The 27,852-nt window shown below is 46.2% G+C and overlaps 1 protein-coding gene across 3 annotated transcripts in view; it reads left to right on the forward strand.

Annotated features, from left to right (window-relative positions):
• Nucleotides 1-3,002: 3,002 nt before the first annotated feature.
• Nucleotides 3,003-27,852, forward strand: part of KrT95D (phosphofurin acidic cluster sorting protein KrT95D) — a 69,558-nt gene continuing 44,708 nt past the window's right edge. Inside the window, exons 1-7 of one of the 3 annotated variants that reach the window (XM_075674613.1) lie at nucleotides 3,003-3,426; nucleotides 11,041-11,128; nucleotides 12,561-12,650; nucleotides 16,621-16,755; nucleotides 17,813-17,975; nucleotides 20,112-20,251; nucleotides 22,075-22,134. In XM_075674613.1, coding sequence (XP_075530728.1) covers nucleotides 3,317-3,426; nucleotides 11,041-11,128; nucleotides 12,561-12,650; nucleotides 16,621-16,755; nucleotides 17,813-17,975; nucleotides 20,112-20,251; nucleotides 22,075-22,134 — 786 coding nt within the window. In that variant the 5' untranslated portion in view covers nucleotides 3,003-3,316. The remainder of the gene's footprint in view (nucleotides 3,427-11,040; nucleotides 11,129-12,560; nucleotides 12,651-16,620; nucleotides 16,756-17,812; nucleotides 17,976-20,111; nucleotides 20,252-22,074; nucleotides 22,135-27,852) is intronic. The other 2 variants (XM_075674614.1, XM_075674611.1) reach the window with 2 other exon arrangements.

Below are 27,852 nucleotides of genomic sequence, written 5' to 3' on the forward strand. Positions count from 1 at the left end.
CGGAGCCGTTATCGTGCTGGCGGCGCCTGGCGGCCTGGAAAGAAATTACCGCCGTTGAGAGCGCGCCGGAGTAGGCCGGAGCCGCCTGCCCGGGCGCTGCATTTTTTTTTCTTTTTTCGCTGCGGCTTCTACGACGCGCCGCATGGCGCCGCCACTGTATATGACCCCCGTCGGCGCATACAACAATTGTGACTTTATCTGGTCGCCCGCGCTCGCTCGCGAGGACGAGAGTTTGACCTCCTATATGTCTTACTCCGTGTCCATAAGAAAGGGGACGCCAAAGACTTGAAAAATTAGAGACCGATCAGCTTACGGCCCGTTGCCTACAAAGAATTTACTTAGGTGATCGCAAATAGAATCAGAAACACCTTAGACTTCTGTCAACTAAAGGACCAGGCAGGATTCCGTAAAGGCTACTCAACAATAGACCATATTCATACTATCAATCAGGTGATTGAGAAATGTGCCGAATATAACCAGCCGTTATATATAGCTTTCATTGATTACGAGAAAGCGTTTGATTCAGTCCAAACCTGAGCAGTCATGGAGGCATTACGGAATCAGGGTGTAGCCGAGCCGTTTGTAAAAATACTGAAAGATATCTATAGCGGCTCCACATCCACCGTAGTCTTCCATAAAGTAAGCAACAAAATCCCAATAAAGAAAGGCGTCAGACAGGGAGATACGATCTCCCCAACGCTATCCACAGCGTATTTATAGGAGGTATTCAGAGACCTGGATTTGGAAGAATTAGGGATAAGAGTTAATGGAGAATACCTTAGTAAATTGCGATTCGCTGATGACATTGCCTTGCTTAGTAACTCAGGGGACCAATTGCAACGCATGCTCACTGACCTGGAGAGACAAAGCAGAGGGGTGGGTCTAAAAATTAATCTGCAGAAAACTAAAGTAATGCTTAACAGTCTCGGAAGAGAACAGCAGTTTACGATAGGTAGCGAGGCACTGGAAGTGGTAAGGGAATACATCTACTTAGGGCAGGTAGTGACCGCTGATCCTGATCATGAGACTGAAATAATCAGAAGAATAAGAACAGGCTGGGGTGCGTTTGGCAGGCATTCTCAGATCATGAACAGCAGGCTTCCATTATTCCTAAAGAGAAAAGTGTATAACAGCTGTGTCTTACCAGTACTCACGTACGGGGCAGAAACCTGGAGGCTTACGAAAAGGGTTCTATTTAAAGGGACACTAAAGCGAAACAATAAATCAGTTTAGACTAATGCAGCATTGTTTGAGAACCCTGCAGGCAGTCATTTCAAAAAAATAGTTTGATTAATAGATGAGAAAATTAAGCTCCAAGTATCAGTATTTGAATGTCGCGCCGAAACCCCAGCTCCGGTACGTTAGCGTGACGTCAGGGATTCCAAAGTATGTTTTCGCATTTGGGCAGCGTTGGCTGAATGAAGGTTCCCGAAAATTGTCATGTTTATTATTTGGTTCCTTTAGAACGCAATGTAGTCAATCTGTACCGCTATATACAATTAGTAGGCCCTAGAAGATGCCATCAAAATCCAGACGTCACAAACTCCAGGTGCGGGAACTGAAGTAGGCGTCGCCACCCGTATTTCGTTCTTGCGCCTTTTCTGGCTTTCCAAACGTCTTATCGTTGTAAGAGTGGTGTTTTTGGTGTTGTAGAACGGCAATTTACTGATGCAGCCGAAATCATTTTTCACTTTAGTGTCCCTTTAAAAAGAGGACGACGCAACGAGCCATTGGAAAGAAGAATATGATGGGTGTAACGTTAAGGGATAAGAAAAGACCAGATTTGGTGAGGGAACAAACGGGAGTTAATGACATCTTAGTTAAAATTAAAAAAAAAAGAAATGGGCATGGGCAGGACATGTAATGAGGAGGGAAGATAACCGATGGTCATTAAGGGTTACGGAGTGGATTCCAAGGGAAGGGAAGCGTAGCAGAGTGCTGCAGAAAGTTAGGTGGGCCGATGAAATTAAGAAGTTTGCAAGGACGACATGGCCACAATTTGTACATGACCGGGGTAGTTGGAGAAGTATGGGAGACGTCTTTGCCCTGCAGTGGGCGTAACGAGGCTGATGATGATTATTGTGATTACAAGGTACGTACATCACCTTAACGCGCGAGAAAGCTACGATCCGCCACGACTTATTAGCCCGCTGCTTCACCTTCTTTACCGCCCCGGCAGCCAGCGTCCGACCGTAACCAAACTCGACTCCACCAACTCCACTCCGCAATTCCGGCATGCCTAGGGACACACGCCTACAACACGCGCTAAGAAACCTCCTCCGTAGTACCTAGGCATGGTCATATATTCAAGGAGCAAAAGCCCCCAGATTTTCTCTCTCGCGCCCGCTCTTACTGGCGCCTGCGCAAAAACGAGTGGCGATCCCTCAAATGAATGTCTCGCGTCGTCTGCCCCCCCCTGCCCCCTCCCCACCAATGCCGGCGTATACCTCCGTGCCGGCGTATGATCACTATCGCGCTAATTTATCACCATTTTCAGCATGCTTCCAGTGAACGACTACATCCTTACTGAAGATTGAAAAATTCTGACAATAAATATTGCACGGTGTTTTCCGCGTTAGCACTTATATGATTAGACACTCTGACCAATAAGTTTTTCATTGCACTAAAAAATTATAAAGGTACCATGCATATTGGTTGTCAGTCCATTTAATTAAAGGGCAGCACATATCCTCAGTGACTCAAGTTCCGACGGATGGTTTCAAACCCGGTTACTTCAGCAAACCGACCATATGCTCTGCCCACTACTGACCCAAGTTCGCAGGAAAGCGCTCAAAGACACCGATATATAGATAGCTCCTGGAAAGTGCGTGAAATATTTTAGGAATGCTAATTACATTGATAAATGCTTGCCGAAACAACCAACAGGTGTAGTAAAGATCAGTGGGCAATAGCCAGCAGCAACTTGCACCTACTGTAAAGTAATATCATTTCTCTAGGAAGGCTTCAGGCCTGCTCAAGTGCACTCACCTCTCCACGGCTGTACGCCGCGCAACGCCCCCCTCTCGGTTCCGTATGTGCGCGTTTGTGTCACGGTCACCGCCGCTGCTTGGGTCGTGTGATCATGAGTGTGTGTCGTCGGTGGGCTCGGCGTTGTTTATCGTGGCGTCCTCGGGCTTTGTGAACGTGCGTGAGCTCGCGACGGTGACGCTCATGGCTGCAGCGACAGTGGCACCAGGAACAACAAATCGTGGTGGCAGCGAGCCGGCCGGAGACCGCTGAGATCGCCGAGACGCTTCCTTAGGCTTACACTCGCACACGCTGGGCTGGGCCGACGAGCCTCCTTTCGCCGCGCAGCATGGGGGACAGCGGCAAACCGACGGCGCGCCCGCCGAGCGCTCGGCCCGTGCCTATGAAGCTGTTCGCCGCCTGGGAGGTGGACAAGACGACGCCCAACTGCATACCCAGGCATGTCGTTGCTTCTCGACAACCCGCGCGTGGGGACGGAATTCCAGGCGCGGGTTTTACGTTGTTCTCGTTCCGCGACTGCACCCTCCCGTGCGTGCGTTCATTCAGAAATCACCGGTTGCACAGCGCGCACGCCAAAGGCCCGTCGATCACGCCCGAGGCCTTTCCGATCTGTGCAAAAGTGGTGCGTGCTCGGACGCGGGCGTGTTTGTGTAGTTTATGCTCCGCCCCCAGCGATCTCGCGAAACTAGTGCCTGCCGCTGCTCTAGAATCGACGCGCGCGACGTCTCTCCGAGGATATTTGCTGGTTTCACGACCACTGGCAACGCCTGTGGTGACTAAGGCCGCTGCCGAAATGTGCCATATCCGTTTGTTGCGTGGTTATCGTCGAGGAGAAGGACCGTTATCGCGATCGGCAGCTGTCGCGCAGTGCTTGAAAAAAATGTATCGTAAGAGGTAACACACGCAGCACTGCGCAAGCACTATGTGCCGGTTGCATTCGTCTTCGCAACTTCGAGCACTGTGGTGCACCACAAGCACCCATTTCCCGTGCAGCTGTTTGTTTATCGGATGACGTACAGTAGCAAATTGACGTTAATAAGGGAACGTCGTGCGTCCGTCGCTGCGAACGTCCGGACTCCGACGTCCTTCGTCACACCACTTAGTTTGCTGCCGGGTGTTAGTGTGCGGAAGCGTATCCTCTACGTTGCTTTCGGTTGTTAATACCGCGAATCGGTAACCATAAAAGCCATATAGGCAACAGTGAGATGATTCGCAGTTAAATGTCGATTACGAAACACCAGTAATAATTTAGACGGAGAAATTGTTGCTTCTATTCTGGGATGACTACCTTGTGGGCGCGGAGAAGTAGATCGTACCGTTGTGCTAGTTTGGTTTCTGTGTAGTATAGTGTAACGTTTGTATTACTGAGGCATTTTGAAATGTTTAACAATGTCTGCTGGAGATCGCGCCCCTGAGCACCAGTATTTGCACCATACCATTTTTGTGGTGAAATTCACTGATTACACTCCACTGGGGTAGCTCCGAATCCTCGCACACTTTCTGTGCTTTCTTTTCGTTCTAGTTAAATTCTTTGGAGGCTGGCTGATAGGTTATCCATCGAAACTAGGTGCACATACACGTTGTGTCACTCAGTAGGTCTTTGTGATCCATTTATGTGTACTAACTTGCATCTTTATAGTGTCAACATTAAGAAACATAGTGCACTTTGCCGCTGCTTTGCCAGCGCTCAAATTTCTTAACAAGGTGGCATTTTGTGGCCTGCATTGCTCAGTGCAGCATTTGGCATTATCGTTGCATAGATTGCCAATTAAAAAAAATGGAAACAGTGGTGCAATGTGCACTTCGCCATCAAGGAAATGGAAAGAAGACGGAGTAATTCACAAGGAGACGAGGAAAACGAAGTGACCCGGGGGGTTGTTCTGCAAGTGTGTGCATGTCCATTTCGTCTGCTGCTGGAGTTTTGATTGGCTGGACTGGGGTGGGTGTCAGAAGAAGGCAGGTGCCCCCCAGCCAATCAGCACTTCAGCAGCAAACAAAATGAACATGACCAGTAGGGCCGCTATTTTGAAGCAGTGCCTTTTCCCGATGCTATTTCCTTTCGGTGCTTTTCAGATTCGTGAGTGGCCGTGTTTGTGAGTGGTCAAGAGACGCTCCGCACCGGGTGGAGTGTCTCTTGACCGCTCACGAATGCGAAAAGTGTTGAAAGTCATTAGCATCGGAAAAGCCATTGCTAGAAAATCACGGCCTAGCTGGACGCTTACAGAATAGCTCCCCAACGCTGGTTGAACAAAAATTGACACCGGAGCCAATGTTTTGAGAAGGGAACCTTTTGCCAGGGGGGCAGGATGCCAAGTTGCCTTGTCGACATGTTGGCCTCAGGGACATGGCCCACTTCCCACTTTCTTTCCATCGTGATCGTGCTCAATCAGAATCAAATTTCTTAACTGTGATTAGTTCCATTCTGCAGCTCGTGCAAAGGCACCAACTGCAATCAAGAAATTTGATCCTGATCGAACTTGATTGCGATTTAAAGAGCAACGTGTGACTCCTGTATTATTCGACCGCTATTAATCTGCACCAGAAATGTGAGATGCTGCAGAGTTGTAGACTGGTTTCACCTCTTTCTTGCTTGCAACTAAAGAAAAAAAAACATAGATAATTTTGCAGCAGCAGAATGGCACCATGGAGCTCCACAGTTGATCTGAACATTTTGTTTTTATCGTCTTGGTTTCGTCGAGACCACAAAACTATTTCATTTAATCGAAACAAAGCAGCGTTACTTAAGGTGGCTGTTCTGCCACTATTAACACTGTTCGTACTTTGTTAGTTGCTGATTGGGCAAAGCAAGTCCATGTCTCAGCTGCTGCTCACTTGTTAGATGGTGATGCGTGGTTTCTTATTCAGCACAAACCAGGCAATCCTTGATGCCAAGTGGTGTATCACACTACGGGGACTGAATAAAGGCATTCTCATTGATTGTGAAATTTGAGCACTATCAAAGCAGTTGCGTGTGCAAAAAAACTATATATATATTACATATATATTAGTTTGGATAAAATAGCAAGGCATTAAATGGACTGTGTTTTCTGTGCAATAAAGGAAATGCTAACATTTCCAACACTGGCATACGATAATTCTTGAAGTAAATGTTGCACAAAGAGAAATCCATTGCAGCATGGGGTCAATAAGGAGATGGTTTAGAAGCACAAAAAGTAAATTTATGGCAGTCTTAGGAGAGGAAGCAAGTGAAATAGCAACAGCAGCAGCAATAAAACACATGAATGTTCTCCGAATGCACCACATAACAGAGACAAGCCCCCATATTCTGTTGACCTCAACCCACAAACTTAAATGATTACCTGATATCTGTGGAGCACTGTTTGAATAGACGTAATGTACACCATTTTGTACTAGTTTCTCAATTACACTAACATACCGGTGTTACCGGTCTGTTACAGGTTAACAGACCGGTCCCTTCTGTTAGATTATTGTTGGTTAATGGGTGGATGGCTTCGATGCCTCATGGGCCTAAAAATTTGATGGCCGACGTTATGGCCCCAAAATTCATAGGGAGTCCAATTCTCCACCTTTGGTGGGAGTTGAACCCGCAACCTGTGTTGTTAAGGCAAAGTTAAGACCCATGATCTTTAGTGGAAATCGAACCGTCGACCTTTGGTGGCAGTTGAGCCCACGACCTTTGGTGTTTATTAAAGCGAATTAGGCCATCAATATATTTAAGGAAGCGTGAAGCTGAGGCAAAGAAGCGTCAGCACGACCTGGACTGCTAATTAAGCCAAAGTTAATTAAGGCCCTGCAAAATAAGGCACTCTAACCCATGATCTTTGGTGGGAGAAAACAGGTAATAGGGAGTAACAACTCATTTGAATGAAAATGTCAAGTAATGTGACAAATGTCTCGTGGGCATGCAGGCATTCGCCTTCATCCTCTGTAGCATATGCTAAAGTGACTACAAGCTTTTAAAGACCGTCTATAAATAATGTCAAACTTACACAACTTCAGTCCGTAGCGCGCGACGCTGCTCTGCAAGAAGGACAAGTCAGTAGGATGGTGCATTTTCTGACGAGTCATTGTAATTGGAAGGTAAATAATTATCTATTTATTGTGTATCCAGTAATGGCTCCGTTCTTGCATGAAAAAAATTCAAGCACAGGGAACATGCACAATTTCATTATTGACAGCATGCGTTACGAACAGAGAAAAAATTTTTTTTTTCTATTTTGTTGCCGGTACGCATCACGTCGCACATCCTGTGAGGCATTGTAGTACCCCCAGCAAAGTGGTCGTCTGTAACAGTATGCAGCACCTTGAAAGTGAAAGGAAGAACCCTTCAGCATGCAGAGGGTTCAATTCACCTGAAGCTCATTGTCTGCTGCTTTTTCTTGGCCACTTGACTGAACGAGCGAAAACAACTCGTGTCCACAAATGACAACCTGGCACACGACGAGGACAACTGTCTTTGGGATGGGCCCATTTTCCATTGAGTCGAGCCGTGCTTAAATAATGGTAACTAAAGCTTTTTTTTTTTCTCATCAGTTTCTACCAAGAGGTAGGTTTTTGTTCAGAATTGGAATGTTATTGATTTGACATTAACGCCATAAATATTTCAGGAAATTGATTGCATTGATGAGTATCGTGTAGATAAATGGGTTGAATGTCTTGCGAGGCATTTTAGGCTGTTTGCCTGCATGAAGCCACATTGTTGCGGTACGCAAGGAAACAAAATTAAAATGTGTACGAAAGAAAAGAAGGCAGATATTTTTTTAAATTTATAATGTGGTACCAAGCTTAATAGTTATTATAACAGGAAGGGCACAAACATGAGCAATACACATATGAGTATAGATGCATCATACGAATTATGCAGCTTTGATCTTTGAGTTGTAAGTGTACATACATGAGGAAAAATACAAAAGACAGTGGGAAGTAGGCTACAGAAACCAGCAGAAGGTAATCAGCATTGACATATTCGCAGAACAAAAAGAAGTTTAGGAAGAAAAAGAAGTCAGAATACATCATTGAAATGTGCACTAGTCTGTCTTGTAAGAGACTAAGGAGTTATGAAGAATATTTTGAAAAAATTATGTAGAAAATTATTTATTTAGATATTTAGAAAATAATTTATTAGAAAACGAATCTGCACCTTTTGTGCAATGTGTCATTTTGAGCAAGTGTCACTTAGTGTTAGTCATTTCGAAGCTGTCACATGGGAAAGTTTAATGAAACTGCAGTGTGCTTGACAGCGAAACGCGTTCAGTGAACTTGCACCTGATAAGTACAATAAAACAATAGCAGTGCTAAGAAAACAAGAGCTGCGGGAAAGAAAAAGTGATATTTTTGTATAGGTATTATTAAAACTGTGTTTATTTCATTCAGCAAGAACTGTCCTGCGCTTCCATTGCTCTTTAAGCAGCTTCTGCTATCGTGTCTACCCTGCTGTTGTCCTATTTCTTTGAGTATCACAGTGAATTATAAGGTTAACGAGGAGGGCTATTGTTGTCAAAGTGATTTGTCAGAATACGATTCAGAAGCTGTATTACAAATACTGGCGAACTCTTCAGAATCTTCTGTAGAGTTTACGAACTCTAAACAGTTATTACAATTTTACGATAATTGCATCAAGTACTAAGAGAAATAAATTTTGTTCATGGCAACATTTCTCTCGAGTGTCCGTACCTTCCGTCGGAAGTCTTCTGATGTGGAAAGGATGCCAGATGGACACTTGCTTCAAGCAAGTTTACACAGATAAGTTACCGAAGCAGGCAAACTGGGGAACAGCAAATCCAGTGAAAATGTCGCCATGATTTAAAATCAATGTGTTGCTTGTAAATATGCGCTGTTCTGACTCTGCTGCTATTTGTGTGCCGTGTCTAAAATTAAATCACTGTTAACAAAGTGCACATGTATTCCAGACAAGGCACATGCTCAGGGTAATCTCTTAAAAAAAAAATTGTGCCATTCCCCTCGACCCCCCCTCTCTGCAATGTTTATGAGCCTTTTACTAATTGTAATGTTGTCAGGTTGGCAGGTATGTTTCTCACGATCAAAAAGTAACATTAACAGCTCCTTCTAAATGCTAATACTAATCAGGTGGTTTTTGTGTAAGCAGTTGTCATAGCCATCAATACTTAACCACTCACGGTTTTCGGTTCTAACATTAAGCCACTGAAATTGTGCTTAGTGAAGTATGCTCGCTCAAAGTGGCCCTGAATTTGCCCACCTGACTGGCTGCATTCCACGGGTAAGCACATTACAAATCTATATGAGGCAATGTGAGAAATCTTGAGGCAGTGGCTTTTCGGTTATTCCACTTCGCTGCTAAGCATGAGGGCACAGGTTCGATTTCTGGCCGTCGCGTCTGCACTTTGGTGGGAGGGGAATGCAAAAATGCTCATGTATTTTGATTTAGGTCCAAGTTGCAGAACCTTGTGTGGTTTAATTTATTCCGGAGCTGTCCAGTATGGCATTCCTTATAATCCATTGTGCATTTACAGTAGATTAAAGCTGTTCTTATATAAAACAAATTATTGATTGCATTGTTTATCGTGAAGTAACTAACGACTCTGATAAGTCTTTCCTGCATTCAGACTAAATAGTGTCTAACAGGTTTAAGAAGTGGTTGATTAAAATAAATAAAATAAATGTAAGAGCATGAAGTTCACGTGGTGTAGTAATTCTTCCACATTATTTGCTTACAAGATTAATGGAACATTGCTTAAGCATGTCACTTCCTGTAAGTACCTTGGTGTCCTTTATGAACGATTTTTCTTAGAATATGTGTGTTGAATGCATTACTACAATGCTAATCGCACCCTCGAATATTTGCATCGCACTTTAGCAGAAGCACCAACCCATCTCAAGCACCTCCTCTACCAAATATTGCTTTGACCTAAGCTCATGTACGCCTCGGCAATCTGGGACCCAGGCCTTCACTATCTGGTTGGTGCAATAGGGTTAGTCCAAAATCGATCAGTTCACTTTATGGTCTCTAACTAATTATACTGGCAGTATTTCAACTAGGACGGCCAATTTCGGACTCCCGAACTTACTTTTACAAAGGAAAATATCACGTCTCTGCCTCTTGAAGAAAATATTCTTACGTAACCCATCTCTTAAAATGTGAGCTTACTTCACAGCCATCTTACCTGTTGCTGCGCACTGATCACCAACATAAAGTGTCTATTCCTATTTGTAATACTGATATGTTTCTGAGACACGTTTATACCCAAAACTTTGGCGCTCTTTGGACAGACTTGGCCCTTGCGCCATTGAACACCACACATCGTCATCATACCTAAAACTTGTTCAGACTGGAACTGCCTTCCCCACTCCATTGCCACCACCGTGTCATTTAATGCAGCTATCATTGATAATTTTTTGTATTTATCTACACTATATTTTTTTTATGGTTATGTGTATTGTCTTTTATATTCTTTTTGTAAACTTTCATTGTATGTCCAATATATTTTTTCATTCTTCTGTACAGTTTTTATGTTGTATTTTATTTTTTAAAAGAAAGCCTGCATACCCACTGTCCTCTGTAATGCCCTATGGGTCCTGAGGGTATTGCGGTAAATAAAATAAACTCTACAATTTAATTTAGCAATGCAAGTCATTGCATAGCCAAGGTCTTGACTGTACCAGCTTTGACGCTTTGCAGTGGCATACGAGAATTTCATTGACTAGTTGCCGGCTCCTAAGCTCATTTACTATGTTAGGCCTGTCGTTGACAGTTTGTTCTACATCTTCCACCTGTCAGTGGCACAGGCAAATACTCCCAGGGTTAAATTTAGTCTGTGTGAACAAATGATGCAGTCCAATAGAGGGACAGCTGCCATAGTTAAATTGATGGAGCATTGCATTCATCAAGCAGATTTTCTAGGTTTGGCTCCCACTGGCTACCAAGTTGTCTTCCTTTGACTTTCATCTCTCATTTCATTAATGTTTTCGTGTTTCAATTGCAAAAACACAGTACTCTTGCTCTGCATTTTCCTCTCTGTTGGCTCTGTTTGGTTGTTACAAACCTGCGTGTATTTCAACGTGTATTGAGGCCATTATTGTTTTTCAATGCAGGCAATGCTCATTCACGCTGACCCGCCTGCTGTTGCTTCGGCCTCTTGGTGGCGAGGTTTCTGCGATCAGCATCGCTGTAAGGATGCAGGTAGGCCAAGTCAGCATGCCCCATGTGCAGGTAAAAAGATTGTGCAAGTTGGCAATGTTGTGTTGCCTCACTGTCGCCACGATCACAATCGGCTTACTTAGGTTCGTTACAGGAGAAATGCTTCTCCCAGTGATCTCCTGTTACTTCAGTCCAGCAGTGCTGCTGACTTAACAAAAAAGTTGCTAAATTTAGTGAGATTTTAGTAGCCAAATGATGTCTTTACTTGGTATTAACACTGTAGTCCAACATCATTTATGTAACTTGCAACGCATTGCTTTTTTTTTTTCATGATACTGTAATGCACCTTTGTGCACGTATGTGTATTGGAAGTTTTGTCCAACAGTGAGGGAGAATGACGCTTTCAGAGGGGAGCATTGGGTTAAAATATTTGCCTGTTGCTTGTGTATGGAATTCTGCTGCTGAGCGGTGCAACCAAACGTCGTCGGTCACATTCCAGCTTAGGTTTGGGTGGGATGTGAAAATGCTCATGCGCTTAAGCGTAAGTGCTCATTAAAAAGCCCTTGCCAAAATTCGTTCCATGCTCTCTGCTAAAGTGTCCTTCATAGTCAACTGTGCAGCTTTTCGGTACTAGATACCAACAATTAACCCTGGACACTTACTTCAAAACACTAAGCAGTAGCTTGGCCACTCGATCAACACACATAAGGGGTAGCCTGCCGAATGTGCTTGACATGGTGTAGCATACTTAGCTGCTACTGCTGTAGTGCCACTGGTCAGTTACAGCGACTGGGGCTGTTGAGTGCAGTTTTCAGTCCGAGGGCACAAGCTCACTGGTTCTTGCACAATTGTAATAACCTTTTCAGTGTTGCCCGCAGCTGTTACTCTGCGACCAGTAAAGGTGATGGGAGAGTGATGCTCATATGTATATTATACAATACCATACCTATATCATACCATTCGTTTTACAATGAATCTTAGTGAGTGGAGAAGAGCTCAAACACATTGCGTACATTTTCCGTGTGATACAACATGTTAATCCAAAGAAAAAAAATGACGTACACACATGTTGAAAAAGGAAAACAAACCACAAAGAAACATGCAAACATAGTAGCACAAATGAGATACCAATGAAAACCTGACTTGCTATATCGCCTATGCTGCATGCCCACGCTCTCCCAAAATTTATAGCGGAAAGTCACTTTTGGGGAGTGTAGGCATGCAATATAGGGGGCAGCAAGTTAGTGTCTTTATCGGTATTTGATCTGTGATGCTCTTCTGGCTTCTTTCTTTGTAGTTTATTTTCACTCTGCAACATGCCTATATTTTTCGTTCGTACAAGAAGATTCTCACTTGAAGTTCAGCACTTCTTGTTGTCTGGTCCGTGGTCTATGTCCTCGTCTGAAGTCGTGCGTCTATGTTTGAAATTGCGTCGGGCAGTCAATTTTCCCACACTGCCCCTCCAACTGTGCAGAGCTCCAAGCGGACGCTGCGCTCCAATGACATCCAGGTGCCGAGCAGCGGACTGCTGGATACGGAGCTCGACCTCTCCTTCTCTCTTCAGGTGGGCAGCACTTCTTGCTCCACCACGTCGTAAACTCGGCGCTGGAGGGTGCAGTAATGAACGGTGGCGTGTGGTTGGCACTTGCATATTGGAGCCATGTCACAGTTGATAGTGGTCTGTTTAAGTCTCAATTCTGACGGTCTCTTTTTTTACATGCCAACTCTCTGAATTTTTCATAAAGTTTACAAATTCTGGCTCTCTTTCTACAATATTACAAATGCTTAGGCTTGTGTAAATATTCAATCTTTCAAATATTCAGTTGAATATTATGCCATTCGATAATCACTTCTACTCAAATTTCAGTATTCGAAATGAACAAATATATGTTTTATTTTTGCATATAAGCAGGACCTTCAATTAATACACCTTTAAAAGAAAAAAAAAAGAAAAAGAATCCATGTCTGTAACCTGCAGAAATAACTGCACACATTTTTGTAAAAAACATCCATTTTCAAATCCATAAATGGTCTGCATCATATCTTCAGCCCCACCTTGTTCCCCACATCTTCAGCGACACTGATGGTGGATAACTTTGCCTTAAAAATGTTTTCATGGCAGCGCAGGCCGCATTGCCATGAAACCACAGTACGAAGTGTGCTGCCGCGAAGCCAGACCTGAAGTCTTAAATTTGCATATAACCTGCACCACAATTTTAGTGTTAATATTTTAAAAGTTTTTTTGCGTGGTATACATGCAAAAATATGGCAAACATTTAATGTATAATTGACAGCTTTGGCTTTCATGAGCAAGTTGCATCTCATAGACAAGAGAAAGCAAAGTCAAATTCAATTACTGTTGTCTACTGAGTTCTACACCTGCTCGATTATGGAAACATATTTGCAACGGCCGTGCAGCTTCGCCGGATCTGTACGGCCACTGTGAGTAGTTTTACACTGACGCAGTACTAAACCGTAACTATGATGGCTGACGCATGACGAAGCAAAGCTGGTTAGGCCTAACAGTGAAGGCAGGTGCGGAAGTGGACGGGGAACCGTCTCGCGAAGTTTGCCGCTCATCAGCGATTTGGCTTCAGATTATGCACGCAGGCTAGACTGAGGGCTGCAAAAGTGGCGAGTGTGCCCACCAAGTTTGTCGGTGCACTTGCCGAATGGAGCGAGTTAAGCTTGTGTGTAGATGGAAGCTGAATTTGCGCAACACAGCATGAACTGCTGGTGTCGCCCAGTCAAGGTCACACTTCACATCATCGCAACGATGCACGATGAGTGAATGCCGAAATGCTCCCGTGGCCTCAACTCTGACTCTTACGTCAAGGTTTTATGCAAATCCCACGACTGTTTGAACTATTTGCTTTTAAATTACTCTACGATAATTACTATTCACTTCAACTTCACTTCAAACCTAAAAAAAATTTATATTTGCACAAGCCTGCAAATGTCGCATCAAGTTTTCTGGATAATAAATTTCATTTGCACCATATTGAGAAGCACTAGAGGGGTTCTTGCTTTGAGGATGTTTGTTCAGACAAGTTCCTGAAGCAGGCGAAATGAACAACAGTAAAGTTGATGGAAGCGTTGCAGCGGTCTGGAAACAATCTGTTGCTTGAGTGTCTCTGCTGTTTCAAGTTTGCTATTGTTTGTGTCCTGCGTCTAAAGCTAAATCATCGCTAATAAAGTGTACATGAATCCCACAAAAGGTGTGTGCTGGGGGTAAACCTTGAAACAATGCATGTTGCTTCCCCGCTCCACCCCCCATTCCCTGGTGTTATCTGCAAGGCTTTTTGGAATTTTATTAATGTTCACAAGTTTGGGGGCGGTGGGAGGAGGTGCAGGTGTGTCAATGTGTCACATGCTTATCTATGCGAGAACACTGCCATTGCTACAGACACAGTGAACCACATAAAGCCACTTGTGTGTTTTGTTTCCCTCGTTTTTTTTAAATGCTTGCAATGTTATGTTTCTGTTCGTGTGCTAGATGCGCTTGCAGCATCGTTATGTAAAGAAGCATGTAGCTGCTTCACTTTCTGAAAAGCACTCCTGTTTCATCAGATCGCACGTCATGTCTGTAGTAACCTTTAAAATTAACCCGCCATAGTTGCTCAGTGGCTATGGTGTTGGGCTGCTGAGCACGAGGTCGCGGGGTCGAATCCCGGTCACAGCGGCTGAATTTCGATGGGGGCAAAACGCGAAAACACCTGTGTGCTTAGATTTAGGTGCACGTTGAAGAACCCCAGCGGGTTGAAATATCCGGAGTCCTCCACTACGGCGTGCCTCATAATCAGAAAGTGGTTTTGGCACGTAAAACCCCATAATTGATTAATTAGTAACCTTTAGAATTCTTATTACTTCTGGTAGATTAAGAATGCATTGGAGGGCACACGTCTGCCTAATAAAGAGCTCAAATTTCTTCTGTTCATAGTCAACCGTCTGCATGTTGCATCTATCTCATAAAATATATCACAGTAGTGGGTTGACATAAACGAAACAGTATGTGACAAGTGACAGTAATTGGTTGAATGAAGTCCAATAACACATGTACGCGACCTTTGATACATGGACCTTACAGTAAATTCTCTCGTCAAGTTGCAGCTGCAAAGGCCAGCGATGGGCACTCTGACCATCAACAAGCCAACACCAAGAATGTTCCGAAACAAGCACAGGTCTCAAATTCTGATGGGAAGGCAGAGTAGTGTTTTTTCGTTATGTAGTGAAATAGAAGAATGCCACAATGGCTCAATCTATCGAACGCTTTGCTTGATGAGCGCTGCTCGTGCAGAGAGCCCATGGCCTGCTCCGACGGTCGGCCAGAACACTGGTGACTAATAAACACTTTTACAGTTAGTATTGTAGACGTTTGTCCCACCAAACTGAGCATGAGCTACTCTTCGTATAGAGGACACCTTGTTGTCGTCATTAAACCTTGCAAATATGCAAGTGTTTGTCAGTTTTGATGTGTGCACAATGCATAATATATCTGTCTACAGCATGATCCCTGTGATTATTTGTTGCTTTACGCTTATATACAAGTATTTGCAAAGCACAGTGAAGCTTTATTGCAAAAATCAACTATCAAGTTTAGCAAAAGTACAACAGTAAGCAACTTGTATTAACACATAAACATTGCTAAGCTGTGAAGTGGCAGTCCTGTCCTCCGTGGTTGCGTAGTGGGTTAGATGTTGTGCTGCTAAGCACGAGTTCATGGGCTCAAATCCCAGGCACGGCAGCCACATTTCGATGGGAGCGAAATGCAAAAACACCTGTGTACTTAGATTTAGGTGCACATTAAAGAACCTCGAGTGGTAAAAATTTCCACTGCCGCGTGCCTAATAATCAGGTATTCGTTTTGGCACGTAATACCCCATAATTTAATTTTTTTAAGTGGCCGTCCTGCCTTTCAAGAAGCCCAAGCTGGTATATCAATGCGGCTGGTTTGTAGAAAACATTCCATTGTTGTTGTAGTTTAGCTGTGCCGATGTATACTGTTTTCAGTCCCAGGGCTCTTCTTCGACGCGCTAAGTGTGGAATTTTTTGGTCCCAAACTAAAATAGGTCATTGTAGTGGTTTCCTTGCCATGTAATTTAGCATTACTGTTCCGAGTTATTGTGCATGCAATTTGTGTTTCACTGAAGCTTTCTGTGATGTGTGCTTCTTATAGTAATTTTTGTTTATTGTGTCCACCAATACTTGCCCTGCAACAGTCGACAGTGTTAAATAAAATAAATAAAATATGATCCACCCGACTTGTCTTCCTTTTAATCTCAGCTAGATTATCAACTTGCGCAACTCTCAGTTCCTCTGCAGCTATACCCGTGTTTGCGTTCTTCTTTTTACTACCATTATCCTGTCTCTTCGCATTATCTAATAGTCATTTTATCTGTTTCTTACCAGCGGAGACAGGGACGCTGCCTAAAAATTTGTTCTTGGCAGCTTTACAATGCCTGCCATTCTGCCTCGGAATCCTTTCAAAACCAGCAGTTCTTAAAAAGGCAATGCCTGTACTTCTTTCAATGCAGTACCCGCACCTGCTCAAAGGGGGCGGTGGCGGTGCCAACCAGTTGCTGGTGACTCTACAGCGCCGCAAGCGGTACAAGAACCGTGCTATGCTTGGCTACAAGACCATCGCCACGGGTGCCATCAACATGGCCGAGGTGAGGAGAACAGGGATGGAAACAACACCTGCACTCACGTAGCCACTCTTCTGTAAGCGCTGACTGCGATTGGCTATGGCTGCAGCAATTGCATTGTCATCATGCCAGGTGACAACTTTAGTGGCAGGCACCAAAAGACTTTGTTGTGATTGAGCCATGCGACACCTGTATTAGACTTCCGCGGAGTCGCTATGCTGCTTCAGCTCAAGTTTCTTAGATTCTATGAAGCAGTTGCTTCTATCGAATTACTGTTTATATTGAATTTTTTTGCCATCTCGTTCACTGCATTATAACGAGGGTTTACTGCACCTGCTTTATTTGGGACACTTGAAGACCACTTTAACCCAAGATGAACACATGTAACCTATGGTGGTTGTTTGATTTCTCCTTAACAAATAGAAATATCCATTGCTGTGGCCTAGCGCTGGGCCCATCGTTGTGCACAGCACGGTGGTGCCACCTGTCAAAACACATGCCAATCAGCAACCGCTAACAATTTAAAGATAAGAAAAATGAAGTGTTTTTCGAGCGCTGATTGCACTTAGAAGAAAGAAAAATAAAGACTAATTAGTTATTGGAAGGAGTTGTCTGGACATTGGTCATCAAAGAAAGCACCAAACTGTGGTGAGGTAGTAACAATGCCATTGCCAACTTTGTTTATCTGTGTCCTGGTGGTGGCTTCCGTGCACTGCATAGTTCCTTTTTGAACCACATGGCAACGCTTGGCAAGCTGTAGCATGAGCGACGCACGGGAAACTGGCACGCCACTCTGGAGAGGTGCCATATGCAGTAATTCTGATTAATGGGTGCATACAGAATGGTGTCCACTTAGTTTTAGTGTAGGAAAGTCCAACGAAGTTGGCCAGACTGCACATTCTTTCATGCAGACATGCATCGAAACAAATTTTCAGCTACACTTTACCAGTCGCAAAAGAGGTGCGTTACATCGTGGGAGCTGGTAGAGTATTTTCCCAGCTGCGAGGCCAATCCTGTCATATGTTTGTGACGTGGCGACATGTTGAATGCGAGGCAGTATTTCTGATGCATGTGGGTGCAGGTGCTGCAGCGCCCGTTGGATCGGGAGCTGGAGCTGCTCGCCTCGGAGGACACGGGCGGTGGTGGAGGGGGCGGCGCTGCTCCAGCCGCTGTGGGCCGAGTCCAGCTAGACTCCCTGAGCAGCCAGCCGGTGGAGCAAGAGCTCAAGGCCACTGGGCAGCACGGTGAGGAGGAAAGGGCTAGCAGTGGCATGCTGTAGACGACTGCAAAAGTTTACTATGAAAGTTAACTATGTGAGCACATACTCGCATAGTTAACATTCTCACATGCTTCGACCAGCGTGGTGGTTGCTGCTGAGAGAAGAGATTAGAGGGTGCCTACTCTGTGTCTTCTCATGTAGCGTCTACGTCATTCGTGCAGTGATAATTTACAACGACAAGATGGAACTGCATCATTTTTGTAATTGTAGATGTATCTATCCTTTTGCCACACATTGCAGTTTTGTACTTCACTCACCCTTAAGCATATTGATCTATGCTCGCTGTTACAATGCATTTCTGGTTTAGCAATAGCGTTGGATGAATAGACTATTGCTGGCATGCACTGCATAAGGTAATGCCGTACACGCTGACAATTCGGCTGCAGCTGTAGTTACAACATGCCATAAAGAGAGTCCTGATGCATGCGAGTTGTGGGACGCACAAAAGTTTGCTTATTCATTCTGCTTTTGTGCACAAATGTCCCCAGTCATTTGTGCTGTGGATGGAATGGTCATTGAGGTTCCGATCGCAACAATAAAAGCCTGCACCTCCTGGTTGCATAGGACTACCGTGCATGTCGTGTGAGCCAGAGTGCTTGTTTGGAGTTTTTTGTCCTGGACGAAGCAGACGCAGTGCAGAATCGAACCAGCATGTATATGAGGACACTGCTCTGTGCCGACATCATCGCTTGTCAATACATTCTGCATGTCCGTCACGGTATGTCATTCAAACACCTGATCGTCATGCATCGGCAACAAGTCAACGCACAATGCACATTTGCGGAACATGCCAATCTATTCTCATTCACCTGTTATGGACTACTTTCAAAGCACTAATGAAATGTGTTCACCGCGGGCACTGTGGGCCTACAAATAGCACAGCGATGAGTCTTGCACCTCGCTGTCGTGGTGGTATTTCTCACGAGTACAGTCTACGCTCGTCACAACAGACCCGCATACAACAGACTTTGAGATATAATGGGCTATATTTTGGCCTCAGTTTGTGCTACCTATTTATTAACGCAACGAAGTTTGCTTTTAACGGGCCACGCTACATGGGACTATCGGCTACAGCGGACGAAAGTAGTGGCAATTTTTTTTAAAAATCGGGCGTATGGAACATACTTCTGCCTTGTCGACACAGGCTGCCAACTTGCTTGCAAGGGTCAGCCAACGATCGTGGCTCAATATCGTGCATGGGCCGGAGAAAGGCAGTGTGGAAATATGGGCGCTGTTATTTTGAAAGCGATTTGCAATGTGAACAAAGTGCGCCCACGCGGGCCTCTTCTTCAATGTGGACAAAGTGCGCCCAGTGCCGGTAGCTTCGTGTGTGCTGTTCTTTCAATGTTTAGTCCGTGTTGAAGCAAGAGACAGCAAGAAGATCAATTCGCCCGCTGCTGCTGCTGCGCTTATCTTGCTTAATTTGCTATCGCAATCCATGCTTCACCTTTTGAGCGAAACTGCAGCTTTTTTTTCGTTTTTTACTTTGAAGTTCTTCACTCACTCTACCCAATAAAGTAGTTATACATTGTGACAAAAGTTGCGGAAGTCAGGCGTTTAGGATATTACGGACTTCGGATACAACAGACATTTATTGTCGGATTATCAGGGTCTGATGTAACGAGAGTCGACTGTACTACTGATGTGTTCAGCTGTGTGGTGGTCTTATTAAATACAAACTCTGATGCAAAAATACGGCGAAAGGCGGATGAGGTTGGGTTCCTACTGGCCACTCGCGGATCTGCAAAATTCTGTTTGCGGAAGTCCTGGGTTCTGTGGAATCCGGTATGGGAACCCCCGATCTAGACCCAATAAGCCCGAAGCTTTTAGTTGGCAGCTGATTGCAACTGGGATTAAATGTGGGATTTGTTGCAGGAATGGCATACACAGAACAGACAAAGTGAGAAGAATGGTCTGGTATATCTGAAAGTATATGGTTTGTAAGGGGTGCTGGATGTAGTTTGGAGGCTACCCCGCAGTAGACGTGAACAGGCTGACGACAGTGATGACGATCGTCGCGTCATCGTAGCGTGGTGTTATTCTGGCAGTGACCAAGGGATCAGCAGAGGCCACTTACGAGTGGATGCGTTTGATTGCGCAGACGCAGAGCGGTCAGCCACGGACGAGGAGTCGTCGTCGTCGTCCAATGAGGAGGCAAGTGACAGCGAGGCAGCGGGCGACGAGCCGCACAATGAGGAAGCCCTGCTGCGTTGTCGCCGGCGGTCATCCCAGATGCGCAAGGTGGAGAGGGGCTTCGACACTGCTTGTTGCCGGCTCGATTATTTTCTTCCGGGGTCACTTTTTTTTACCGTGCGCATCTGTAATTACTACAAGCGGGAATGCACCTGCTGTGCTGGCTCGGTGACTAGCATTGTGCTGCTGGACGTGAGGTCATGGGTACGATTCCTGGCTGTGGCCGCGGCATTCTTGTCTACTGTGCTTTAGGTGCACATTAAAGGGTTGTTAAGTAGGAAAATAATTCGAGCTGGATTAGCAAACTAACCTTCCGAGAAGAAGCCGCCTCTGCCGAGAGAAGAGGCATAGTAAATAGAGTCTAAACTTGAGCTTGTTGGCTTGGTTTCGCGACGGAAAAACAGCGCGACAAAAAGGACAGGAAAGAGAGGACAGGACTACGCGCTGACTTCGTCACCTTGTCGTGTACTCGGAACCTAGCCCTGTCCTCTCTGTCATGTCTCATTTGTCACAGTGTTGTTGTCACGGCGCGGTAAGCCAGAAACTGTGCAGAAATGAAAGACGAGTAGCGACCCCACCTTGGAGTTCCTGCACTGAAGTTGCCACTGTGACTTTGCGTGTTTTGACAGCGTCTGCTTGGCCTAGTTAATCTTTATCGGTAAAGAAGGACCACATTGCATCGTAAAAGAGCCATAGACTGAACAGAAGAAGTTTTAAGAAGTTTTGCTCGGCCACAGTGGTCCAAACAATAAATATACTTTGGAATATGTGACACCACATTGATGTACTGGCATTGGGGTTGTGATGAGAAATTCGAAAAATGGTACTTTGAGCTTGGATCTCCACTGTGGCATCCTTCGAAGCCAATCTTGTAGCTTCGAGACATTAAACCTCCCAATTTGAATTATTAGAGGGAATAAAATGAAGCATGCTATTTTTGGCAGCTGAATTACCAAGACTCTTTTCTCCAGTCACAACACCTGTATGTGTTATTGGGCAACATCAACTGCTTGTTAGTTAGGAGGTGTTTGGCTGGTTTAATTGGCCCAGGGCCCCGGAACAGAGTGAGTGTTTGCCAACTTGGTGGTGATAAAGGTGAAGAAGTGAAGTGAAATTAGCAGTACCATGCAACAGTAATGAAGTGCAAGGCTTGTAGTTAGTTGTTCATTGTAACGGCATTGCAAATGAGATTACGACACGGAGGAAAGAAACACACCGAACAGCCACACTTTTTCTACGAGTTTCTCTTCTGTATGTCACTGTGGCATTTGTGCTGCCGTTACATTGATTTCAAAAGAAAATTACTTTTTTGAGAGAACCCTTTGCTTTACCTCTGCGTGCAAGAATTGATTCCAGGTGGCAAACAGCCAATGTGCAAGCATGACACTGCCTTCTAGATGTCTAGGTTGACAGCTTTCCTTGTTAATGAGGGATGTAGCAATGAAAAATATTTTTTTTTAAATTTATGGGAATAAATTCATGAAATTTGGCATGCAGGTATGATTTGTGAGGTTTTTAGCACACGAAAAGGGACGAGAGACACGAAAAGGGACGACAAGGCTCGTCTGTTTTCGTGCGCTAAAAACCCCAGGATTGGAATACCAACACACCCTAACCTATGCTCTTTCAAGGTATGATTTGTTATGCTGATACCATAAGTGAAATCAGTTTTGTGCTATCTGTTATAGTTTTCGAGTTACAACACCTGACAGCCTCTAATGGCCATCCCCAAATTAATTAATTGTGTAATTGTAGATGTTGCTGGAGTTGTTATTGCAGGATACAGAGTGAGGAAGTTTGCGAAGGCTCGGCACACTCCATGCAGCCGTATGTGCTCGTGTGTTTCTGATGCAAGCCCCTTTGTTTTGCAGAGGAACATCAAGCAGAAGTTCATTGCCCTACTGAAGAAGTTCCGGGTGCCTGACGCTGAGGTGGGCTACACTGCTCTCATTGGGCTTCGAATCGCTATATTGGTGCGCTGTCGGCTGGTGCAAGTATTTACACGACGACTTATCACACTTGCACCGTAGAACGTTCATTTCATAGCAGTAGTCTAGAACGTTCATTTCATAGCAGTAGTCGTTCTCTCGTAACTGTTTCTAACGCACCTTCACTGTGCACCGAACCGTAAACTGCAGTCAGTGTCACTTCCCAGGAAAGATGCAGGTTGTATACAGTAAAACTTCGTTAATATGCACCGCACGGGAACACTGCATAACTACGCACTAAACAGTATTAAGGACTAACGGCCAAGTACATATTTGCATCTCTTGACGTACACCGCCACTGTCAACAAGGAAATTAAGGTGATGCCACAGTAAAAGTTACTTAAAATATGGAATAGGACATTTTTTTTTCTTTTGTCCAACGCGGGGAAAAATCGCACGAGCAGTCACACGAACAGCGTTTGAAAACTTTGGCACAGTACACAGCGCCAGACATAGCAGCAGGCAATGCAGCAGTGTGGACAACTTGTCCGTACAGTGTACTACAATACCCGGAAATGTGCCATCTGCAGTGCGACCAAATGGGTGCGTGGGAGCTGCTGCAGCGATGACAGTCATAGAGGGCGCTGTTCGCAACTGGTGTGCTACACCTGTTAGCTGGCCCATTCGTTTGCTGTCCCATTTCCAGGATGTTGACTATAGCGGCCTCTTTTTCAAAATCTTTAATCAGTGGCGACGAGCGACCACGTAGACCGGTAAAGTCTCGGACTCTCGTAGGAGAGGAAGAACCGACACTCGGTCTCTTAGCGTAGCATTCCTTTAATAATCTCCTTCGGAACGCTAGCCCGTGCCGGAGCGTGCCAGCCGCTCGTGCCTCGTGTAGACGCGAGCGTCTATGTCATCTCTCGTGCGACGCCGATGCTGCTGCCGCTACAGAGGGCTCCCCCCTAGAGAGGAGGAAAGTTCGACGAACGATAGAAAGTCCACGTGACGTGGCATGTCTTGGCGTTGGTCTTGGGTGTCACGTGCGCAGGAGGCGGCGAAGGATGCAGCAGGATCGCGTCGCATACTGGTGCAGCTGATGGCGCGGGTGCTTCGATGTAGGCGGGTTTGAGACATTCCAGGGCAGTTGTGTCTGATCGGCCGTTGTAATTTACAACAAACGTCGTCGGACGACGCTCTAGAACACAATATGGCCCGGAGTAGTGTGGTTGCAAAGGCTTCCGCACTGCACAGTTACGCACGAAAACATGGGTAGCAGAGGTGAGTGCGGGAGAAACGTATGGGGACCTTGCTTCTTGTGAACGTGTAGGCACGGGGCGTATCTGCCTGAAGGAGGCTTGCAGTTCGGCAACGTATTTGGCAAGTGATGGCATAGGCGTTTTGGGGGTGGCGACAAAGAAATCGCACGGAAGGCGTAGGTGAGTGCCGTAAACTAGCTCAGCACAGGAGCAACCTAGGTCGCTCTTGAGTGCGGCCCTGATGCCAAGTAAGACGAGGGGCAAATGCAGGACCCACTTCTCCGGCGATTCAGGTGCCATAAGGGAGGCCTTGAGATGCCGGTGAAAACGTTCAACTAGTCCATTGGACTGCGGGTGGTAAGCAGTTGTGTGAAAACGTGTCGTTCCGAGTAGTTTGAGTAGCTCGTTGAAGAGTGCTGATTCAAACTGTCGACCGCGATCTGTGATTATTGTGGATGGGCAGCCGAACCTTGCGATCCACGTAGACACGAAAGCTGCTGCAACAGTGGGCGCTGAGATGTCAGATATAGGTGTAGCTTCTGACCACCGTGTATAACGGCCGATGCATGTCAGTATGTAGCAGTAACCTTTTGAAGGTGGGAGAGGGCCGACGAGGTCCAGGTGCACGGTGTCAAAACGAGCATCCGGTGGAAGAAAAGACTTGCCAGGCGGAATGGGGTGACGCTGGATTTTCGAACGTTGACATGACAAACAGCAGCGAACCCAATCGCGAACTTGCGTGTTTAGCCGAGGCCAAACGAAATGACTGGAAAGAAGCTTCTGTGTCACGCGTATGCCAGGGTGTGACAGGTTGTGCACGGTTTCGAATAGAAGTCTGCGAAGGGATGCCGGAACGTATGGTCTAGGTGTGTTGTTAGAAGTGTCCCAGACGACGGACGTACCATCTGGGGTCACAACGACGTCTTCCAATTTCAGGGACGTTGACGAATTCCGGAGTGTACGAAGTTCAGTGTCGTCACGCTGTTGACTGGCGAGTAAATCGGCCTCGATGATGAAAGGTTCCGATGTCAAAGTGGAAACGACATTGACACGACTCGGAACGTCAGCTGGAACGTTGTCTGTGCCCTTGATGTGGCGGAACGTTGTTGTAAACTCGGGAGATGTAGGAAAGGTGTCGAATCTCGCGGGGCGAGTAACAGGACGCCGAACGATTCGTTGCGTGCACAAGGGGCTTATGGTCAGTCAAGACAGTGAATGCACGGCCTTCGAGAAAATGGCGGAAATGCTTGATAGCCAGGTAAACAGCGAGTAATTCACGGCCGAACACGCTGTAGCGGGACTGCGCAGGCTTCAGTTTCTTGGAGAAAAAAGCAAGTGGATGCCATGCATTGTCGATGAATTGCTGCAAAACGGCTACAACGGCGGTGTTAGAAGCGTCGGTCATGATGGCAGTGGGTGCGTCTGGCTTTGGGTGTCTAAGCAGCGTGGCGTCGGTGAGGGCGGACTTGACTCTTGTGAAAGCGTCGGTGGCTTCTTCAGTCCACTGAAGCACTTGTTTGCATTTATTTACCAGGAGAGCGTCTAGCGGAGCCATAAGTCATGCGCACTCAGGAATGAATCGGCGGTAAAAATTGACGAATGTGAGAAATTGGCGAAGCTTGGTGAGTGTGGTCGGTCAGGGAAGGTTTTTGATGACGCGAATCTTGGACGGCAGTGGTCGAATGCCGTTAGCGTCGACGATATGAACGAGGAACTCGAGTTCAGGTTGACCGAATTCACTCTTGGCGGCGTTGATGACAATTCCTTTACTGGCAAGGCGTGAAAACAACAGCCGCAAGTGGTGAAGATGTTCTTCTGCCGAAGTGCTTGCGACGAGAAGGTCGTCAATGTATGCAAAAACGAAAGGCAAACCTCGGGTGACGGAATCGATGAAACGCTGAAAGGATTGGCCCGTGTTCCGTAAACCGAAAGGCATGTGGAGAAATTCGAAAAGACCGAAGGGTGTGGTGATGGCGGTTTTGGGAATGTCTTCTTCAGCGACCGGTAGTTGATGATAGGCGCGAACGAGATCGATCTTAGAAAAGATTGTCGCACCGTGCAACGCTACCATGAAGTTCTGAATGTTCGGTAGAGGGTAGCAATCAGGAACTGTGACGTTGTTTAGTGCCCGGTAATCGTCGCATGGGTGCCAGTCTCCCGTCTTCTTAGGCACCATGTGATGTGGTGATGCCCAGTTACTGGAGGAAGGGCGGATGATGCCAAGTTGCAGCACGTGTTCGAACTCTGCGCGAGTGATCTTGAGTTTCTCCGGGGACAAACGCCGGGGTCGGAAATAGACCGGTGGGCCGGAGGTGACGACGTGATGGCACACGTCATGTTGCACCGGTTGCGTCCAGTCCGGCAGGCGCCAAAGTGGGAAACTTGCGTAGGAGCGTGGCGAAAGGTTCGTCCAACATAGCAGAAATGGGCGTTATGGGTGATGTGCCTGATGATGGGCCGCCGGGAACGGATAGCTGGGTCACGGAGTCGATGAGACGGCGTTTTTGGATGTCCACAAGGAGTCCGTAGTTATGCAAGAAGTCTGCTCCAATGACTGCATGATGGATGTCTGCAACCAGGAAACTCCAGCGGAACGCTTGTCGAAGGCCAAGGTTTAGCATGACGGAGCGTGACGAGAAAACTGGAATCCTGGTGCCGTTGACGGCTTGCAAAAACGAGACAGATGTCGCTTTTCGGTCGGAGTGCTTTGCAGGAAGAATGCTGACGTCAGCACTTGTGTCGACTAAGAATCGTTGTCCCGTAACTCTGTCCGTCACGTAGAAAAGGCGACTTGTGTGCTGGGCGGGACCACTCGTCGCCGTTAGACGTCGGCCGGCCTGTTTCCCTGCCAAGCGCAGGGATGCCGACAGTGACGAGCGTCGTTTCCAAAACGGCGGTGGTAGTAGCAAACACCAGGCGTTGTAGTTGAGGTTTCATTGCGGGTGCCCGTGCGTTTTGATCTGCTGGAACTACGGCTGCGTGGGTGACGAGATGTGCGGCGATGTTCCGCTCCACAGATGATGCGTTCCAGGCGCTCACACAAGGAGTCGAGCGGAGATTGCACTGCGAAAGAGCAGGGAAGAGTTTGCAGAGCGGTTGTATTGTTACCTGGAGACGGTGACGTGGCTGCGATGGTTGGGGTGGCTACTTCCATAACATTGTCAGCCAAAGCGGCAAGTCCGGTAAGGTCCGTGGTAGAGGCTGTCGCCAGAACCATCTGCACGTTAGCCGGGAGTCGTTGCAAAAACAATTCGCCCAACAGCGTGTCGTCGATGGATCTCTTGTTGTTCCCGAGCAGCTGGCTCATTCGGCGAAGAAGTTGACTAGGGCGTCGGTTGCCAAGTTCTTCAGCGGACAGAAGCTGCTGGATGCGAGAACGTTGTGAAGCTGCTGTGCGCTGTAGCAGTGCTGCCTTGAGATCGTCATAGGTGGCGGCAGACAATGGGGAGTTCAACAAATCTGCTACCTCGTCAATGGCGGCGGGCGAGAGCGCTGCAATGGCGTAATGGAACTTCGAGGCTTGAGAGCGGATACCAGCGACTTGAAATTGCGCTTCGGCCTGAAGAAACCACGCCGAAGAATGCTGGTCCCAGTACTGTGGGAGGCGGACAGCGATGGCGGAACAGGAGGGCTCACCACCACGTTTTTCAGAAGGGTTCTGGCCTTGAGCTCTCATAGTGTCGGTCTGGCCCATGGTCGTCTCTACCACAGAAGCGTATGGCAGTATAACGTCCGGGGTCACCAAACTGTGGCGACGAGCGACCACGTAGACCGGTAAAATCTTGGACTCTCGCAGGAGAGGAAGAACCGACACTCGATCTCTTAGCGTAGCATTCTTTTAATAATCTCCTTCGGAACGCTAGCCCGTGCCGGAGCATGCCAGCCGTTCGTGCCTCGTGTAGACGCGGGCGTCTACGTCATCTCTCGTGCGACGCCGATGCTGCTGCCGCTGCAAATCTCATCTTGCAGAACTACTAAGTGTACTAGAAGGGTTCTTTACATTGCTTTTTAGCACAAGGAAGACCAGTGCACTAAATATGAGTTGAAGCAATTTTTGCAAAACATAGACGTACCAATACTTCGCACTTACTGTGTTAAAGGGGCACCAAAGGCAAACATTAAGTCAACGTAGACTGTTAAAATACCATTGCAGAAACCTTGCAGCGCTTCTTTCGTGCCAAGAAAAGACTTCGTTTAACCCTTCGAGGGTCAATGACGTAAATATATGGTGCCGTGAACAAGCCCAAAATGGTCGGTGTCGTATATTTACAGCACCGTCTGTACGTTTAAAAAGCACGCCTATTTCCTAACTTCTTCTTTTCTGGCATGTGCTGCCACTATGTGGGAATACAGGGAATTTTTTTCTCGCGCCTCCCTCTCTCAGTTTTTGTTGCACTGTTTGTTTTGGGGCTAGTTTGCTCCGACATCTCTATATACTACCGCATGTACGTTGGCGCGCGCG

This window comes from Dermacentor variabilis, chromosome 11, assembly GCF_050947875.1.
Source record: "Dermacentor variabilis isolate Ectoservices chromosome 11, ASM5094787v1, whole genome shotgun sequence".
Lineage (NCBI taxonomy): Eukaryota > Metazoa > Arthropoda > Arachnida > Ixodida > Ixodidae > Dermacentor > Dermacentor variabilis.